This window comes from Anarrhichthys ocellatus, unplaced genomic scaffold (assembly GCF_004355925.1).
Source record: "Anarrhichthys ocellatus isolate YVR2014 unplaced genomic scaffold, GSC_Weel_1.0 scaffold4, whole genome shotgun sequence".
NCBI lineage: Eukaryota > Metazoa > Chordata > Actinopteri > Perciformes > Anarhichadidae > Anarrhichthys > Anarrhichthys ocellatus.
In genome coordinates, this window is record NW_022280034.1 from 93,223 (window position 1) to 99,698 (window position 6,476).

Consider the following 6,476-nt stretch of genomic DNA (forward strand, 5'->3'; position numbering starts at 1 on the left):
AGACAGAGAGAGAGAGAGAGAGAGAGAGAGAGAGAGACAGAGAGAGACAGAGAGAGAGAGAGAGAGAGAGAGAGAGAGAGAGAGAGAGAGAGAGAGAGAGAGAGAGAGAGAGAGAGAGAGAGAGAGAGAGAGAGAGAGAGAGAGAGAGAGAGAGAGAGAGAGAGAGAGAGAGAGAGAGAGAGAGAGAGAGAGCCTGCGTGCGTGTGTGTAACTGGTTGCCATGGTGAGGACGCACCTGGTGTTAGAGGCAGACTGATTACGAAACTTTACAGTAAACAGTGATTTTGAACAAAACCCCTTCCTCCTTTTAACAAAAAGTCTGAGTGCCAAAATATGGATACCGTGAGAAAGATAAGACTCTGCCAAACGTGCTGATGTGTTTTTTATGTTTGTGGTGTTAATAATGTGAGCTCCAGAGCAATAGACACAACTGGTACCGTCTGCTGTCTTTGAGAAATGAGTGGTGAGATTTAACATGGCGTCTAATGGAGCAGTTGGTTGGAGTTCATGTCGCTCTGCGGCTCTTTGAGCCAAATGTGTAAGTCTGTTGGATTCCACAGACACTTTACTGCGACCAGCACAACATTTCCAAACTTTTGGGTCAAAATGGTGTTTCAAGAGTAAAAATTGTGGGAGCTGGAGCAATTTGTTTGGAAAAATCACAGAATATTTTCCTGCTCCGCTCCACTCTGACAGTTATGCTCTCACTCTAGCTCTTAACGAGCCGTGCAATACACACCCATTATAAAATCTGAAACAGACCCAAAATGTTCCTGAAACTTAATCTGTGACTTCATGAAAACTGTGCTAGCTATCAAAATGTCCCTTTGGCTCAATAAAGTGCAGCGTTTTGTCTGCGTTTTAAACTTTGAATCATGTTTCTACGTTAAAGTACGGCTAGTCAATATGGGCCCAAACTTTAGTGTTTTTTTTGCTCTCTTTGCGCCGAAACCCCATTCAAGTCAATGGGGCGATTTTGCTCCGTTTTTTGGGATTTTCTGGAAAACCGCTGGGCGAATCCCTCCGAAAAATAGATGGCACACTATTCCCGATCGGGCCGCACGTTTTAAGGTATTTTTTGTGCCGCTGTTGGCAACGCTGTGTGAGGAGAAGCGCGCCAAACTTTTCGATGAAGATTATTATTATTATTAAGCCCGCAGGATTACAGTCAGTGTGGCTTTGTGGCACAGGCAGTGTGCCACAAAGCCACACTGAATAACTTTCTAACACTGAATAACTGAATAACTTTCTAATAATAAATAGTTTATTCTGCTCCCTTCACTCCTCCTTCCTCTACGTGTGTCCTTAATCTAGTCAGGAACATGTGTTCACTTCTCCTCGTCCGTGTGCATGCTTCCTGCCTTGCTTCCTTTTTCTTTCCTCCTCATCACGTCCACTCTGTCCGTCTCACGCTGAGGACAGAAGACATGTTGATGTTTGTCGTCTCCTCTAACCTTCCTCTGTGTCTCCTTGTCTCCTCCTCTTCCTCTCTGCTCTCGTCCAGGAGTGGAAAACTTAGTGCTTTACTTCAGTGACACAGCGCGGTACGGTACCACCTTTTTATATCTTCCTCCGCCTCCTCCTCCTCCTCTTCCTCTTCTTCCTCCATCTCCTCTTCCTCCATCTCCTTCTTCCTCTTCCTCTTCCTCCCTCTGCCCTCCTCTTCCTCTCACTGCTGCATCATCTATGAATGTTGGACTCAGACACTCTGTCTGCAGTACTGCCGGCCGCCTCCAGATGTCGCTGTTCACCACAGAATAAGCCGTTTGTTCTCGGGATGTTTTCACGTCACAGAAGTTGAACTCAGAGTCGCCTCCTGCTGGATGCTTTCTCATCTTCTGAGTCACGTTGAGACTCAAACCAGCAGTGAATGTTTCAACATATCACCAGACCGTTTACAGGATGAAGGTTGTTTTGATGAATCTTTCAGTTATTATGATCAGTGGATTGATTGTGTGGTCTGTCGAACATCAGCGAGTCCTAAACGCTCTTAAATATGTCAGAAATAGAGCCGGAAAATCAATCAGCAGATATTTTGATCGTTGATTTGAGCCTCAGAAATACCAGCTTTCTAGATGCTGATGTTTTATTTTATTTATGTTTCTATTTGTTTCCCTACACGTGTAACTGGGTCAGTTTACCTCCTCCAGGAGTTCTTGTGCAGTAAAGAAAAGTTTCATATAATCAATAATAAACTCTAATTATGGGAGTTTGGCCTCTGAGATCCGTCAGTGTAGCTGGTTCTCCTCGGGTATCATGAAAGTATCATCACGTTGTAATATTCAGGAGTGAATAACGGAGAAAGACTGTAAAACGAGTGGATTTCTGGAGGTGGTGCAGCAGCGAGACCGATAAAGAACCTGAGTGGGAACAGCAGATTAGTTATGACTTCACACAAGTTTGCCGGGATCAATACGCTGAGATTGTAGCACATGATGGATTTCACTGTTCCTCTGATTCTGCTGCTAAATGGGATTATCAGAGTGTAGATGAGAGCCGGCTGCAGGATTACAGTGTGGAAGCAACAAGAGGCTTAACGCTGCTGTCAGTCACACTGTGGTGGTCCTCTATCTCTGTGAGGACGTGTGGACGCCAACAGAGGGGGGGGGGGGGCTTTGATGAGGGGGGACATTCTGGGGAAGAGACAAAAGATTGTGTTAATTAAGGACGTTTTTATAAAGTGAGGACATTTTACAAAATTCACACATTTTGAATTACATTTTTCTTGGAAATTGAAGTCCATGAAGAGTGAGGACGCTTTTAGAAAGTCAGGACTTTGTCCGGTCCTGACTTCTTTAACGAGCTGTTGGAGGGAGTTTTGGCGTCGGGGCGAGTTTGATGTTAAAGATTCATGATATAATATTTGCTCTCGTTTCTTGAACCATCTGACTTTCCTGTGTAACTGACACATTTAAGAAGATGAAAGTGAAACTATCACAGATCTCATGCACATTTTCAGATATGTTAGTTTTTCATCACAGATGTTCAGATCTACTCATGTTTAAATGAGATATCACCATATCATCATCTCAGTATACTGAACTTTTTAATTATGAGGACTGTTTCTGTTCTTCCAGCAGCTTCTCAACACTTTCTTTCACCTGTCTTTTTTCTGATTCAGAGAACACACACACACACGCACACACGCACACCCCATCTGAAAGAATAACTCATTTTTCCTCTTATTCTCTCTGAAACCTTCCTCTCACCACCAGCTAGTGATGACAGAGGTTTGGTTGAGCTCGCTGTTCGTCCGTCTCTCTTTATTATAATCAAGCGCTGCAGCTCAGTTATCAGGATTTGTGTGTCGGTAACTTTCTGCAGCTCAGAAACCATCAACGTGAGAATCGGAGAGATATCGTTTGTGTCAGAACTCATGAACTGCTTTGTGTTTAAACTATTAGGACATTCAGGAAAAGATGCTGGTTTGGATTAAAATAACTACAGAAGTGCTGTTACTGAAGTACAGGAGTCACGTGACATCAACGGTGAAATCTGGTTTCACACGAGGAACAAACATCGGTCTCCTGGATGAAGGATCTGGTTTTGTTCTCCTCCCCGGACCCTCGATGTGTGTCAGAGGTCTTTACACGTCCTCAATGCAGACTTACGGAGATCACGTGTGAAAACATTTCATGGGATATCTACGAAGTGTGACGTAGGTGACGTAGGTATTGCTATGAATGCTGGATGAGAGCAGCCTGAACTGCATGTCTGATGTCCAAACCTCGTATCTTATGAACATATTGATGTTTGAATCATCCTGATCTGATCTAATAAACTCCGATTATTGTCTGTGTGTCAGCTGATATCTGGGTAACGTTCCTCCTTCTTTTCTCTCTTGTTTCCAGTCACAGATATTTCACCCCTCCAGCCAGGACGACCAGGAACCAGTGACGCTACAAGCTCCGCCTCCTGCTGACCCCTGCTCCGCCCCCTCCCGACCCCAGATCCCCGCAGACCACATGACCGAGGGAGGAAAGGGACCAAGGAAAGAGGAAGAAGGAGAGAGGAAGGAGAGGAGGAGAGCCTCCAACAGATCCCTGCAGCACCCCCAGCCCTCCAAACTCCACTTCTTCACGTCTCAGATCTCCAGACCGGCGTCCGGGCCGCTGCCTCGTGACCCGGAGAGCAACGAGGTCAAACTTAAAATGGCGGCCTTCACCTCCGGCTTGTCCCGCCTCCCCAAACCAAAGAGCCACTGAGCCGTCGGCCCGTCGATCCGCCTTCCTAACGCACAGCGACGACATCCAGTCAGCCGCAGGAATCCAGTGACGATCGACTTCCTGTCTCCCTAAATTCTGATTCTGAGGTTGAAATGCATACACTTAAGTTATTTATTGTTAATATGTTGAGCACAGCAACTGAGAATAAAGGTTTACACTCTTTATTTTACAGGTCCCACAATGATTTCCTACAAAACTGTAAATTCCTCCGTGATGTTATTGATGGAGACGGCGTCCTACGGAGGTGTCATGGAGGAACAAACAGTAATGAATCAGGTCTTTCTGTTTTCTGTTCTCCAGGTTTTGTCTCTTAAACACATTTGTCTTTGAGGTCATTACTGTGATGAAGCTGCAGATTTAATCCACTTCATAAAAACTCAGCTCCGTAGATTAGTTTCCTTCTTCCTACAAGAAACACGTAATAAGATATTAAATCAAGAGCACAAATTATTCATGTTTTTTATTTCCTCCATGAAACCTCTGTAGGACTCCAGCGCTACTTTAAAATAATTACCTCCAGTTCCTCACTGCAGTAATGAATATATTACCTTTAGAGAAGTTCTGTCAACTATCTGTGAAATAAAATAACTCAAAATGTTGTTTTATCTCCAATTAGTACAAAATATATCCGTTAAGTTTCCACGAGATTACAGGAAATTACAGGACCAGTAAAATACAGCCAAACCTTTTTAAACGATGCTCTTTGGTATTTATTTACCTGCCTGACTGACTTCCTGTCTGACTGACTTCCTGTCTGACCTTAAGTCGACTGTGTGAGACTCGTGGAACATCGCTGCTCCTCCACTCTTCCTCCTTCCCTTCTCCTCCACCAAGGACACAAGGACTTTACTCTCAAACATCTCAGACCTGCTGCTCTACAAAACATCTCTAAAGTCAGAAACGTTCTTCATGAATCGTCTCGTTGTCGCCTTCATGTGTTCATTTTGTGCCTCACATCGGGTTTGATTTCTTGTTTACTTCTATGATTCCTTTTTTAAATCCCTGACGGATCTGTTCACTGTGAACTCCTCTGGTCTTTGCTCCTGCATGAGTCGATCTATGTGTCCGTCCTCTTCCTTATAAAACGCTTCTAAAGCCTTTTAAATAACTGTTAGAGAGATGATGAACGCTCACAGAAAAGGTCAAAGGTCTTAGTATGGTTCTGAAGAACAAGTGGACTTAAAGTGACTGTTCCTTCTCACAGGAGAGCCAGATGTCTGCTGCAGTACCACGCTAGTCCACAGGGGCCGCCAGAAGCAACACAGTGAAAGTAGCTCATAGTACCTTTACGTATTTCTATTTAAGAGGGAAAAACTGTTTTTTATGTCACTCATTTATCTGATATACTCAAAATCTTAACTCCACCTCGGCCAACTACCACATAGAGTGAACTTAATATATGATTATTGATGCATTTACATGCTTTCATATTAATAAAACATGATCCAGCAGCACTAGCTTAACGAGTACTTTTACCGTTGTTACTTTGAGTACATTTTGTTGCGGAAATGCAGAATGTTTTACTTATTTTAAAGATCATCCTCACCTCCGGTCTGAGCGATGCGTTCAGGAACACGTCGTACAAACGTGTTAGTTTGAAGCAGACGGAGACCTTTAACAAAAACAGTATTTCAGAATCGACCCTCAGAGGAAGAGTTTAACTCTCCTCCTCTCATTCATGTCAGCGACCGTCTGTCAGTCTCTGACACAATATGCAATAAATAATATGCAACATCACACTGTAGGTTTCAACTAAACAGACGTGCCCTCGAGCAAGACAAAGTACTGTATATGCAACAGAGAAACACGTTGAGTTTCACATGCAGCTGAAGATGGTTCTCGGTTCTTCAGACAATTCTAGAAATAATTCCTGTTTTTGGTCTTTTATCCGTCAGAAATCACACAAAACAAACGGAATATTATTGATTAAATGTGAACAATTTTAACGATGAATTGATCCTTTAGGTCTCTTGTTTGAATCCAAACTGAAACTGTTGAACTCATGTTTTAGGGTTTTTAAATGTTGATCCAACCAAAAAACAAATGTTAAATTTTAACCTGAGCTTTTATTTAAACAATTTATAAACTTAAATGATTTATTGATGAATTAATGAAATAATTTGCATTAATTTCTGGCTGCTAAATGGATGATTGACAGGTGAGAGTAGTATTTATTCATCCTGCATCGCTCTTTTATTCACAAACGTTTTCAGCTGTAAAAGGTTTAATTTCCCCACAAGGAGCCGTTTC

At 42.9% G+C, this 6,476-nt stretch overlaps 1 protein-coding gene across 1 annotated transcript in view; it reads left to right on the plus strand.

Annotated features, from left to right (window-relative positions):
* Positions 1–5,853, plus strand: part of LOC116381070 (serine-rich coiled-coil domain-containing protein 2-like) — a 28,039-nt gene extending 22,186 nt beyond the window's left edge. The window contains exons 13-14 of the mRNA XM_031842897.1: positions 1,505–1,752; positions 3,810–5,853. Coding sequence (XP_031698757.1) covers positions 1,505–1,752; positions 3,810–4,205 — 644 coding nt within the window. The 3' untranslated portion in view covers positions 4,206–5,853. The remainder of the gene's footprint in view (positions 1–1,504; positions 1,753–3,809) is intronic.
* Positions 5,854–6,476: the final 623 nt, after the last annotated feature.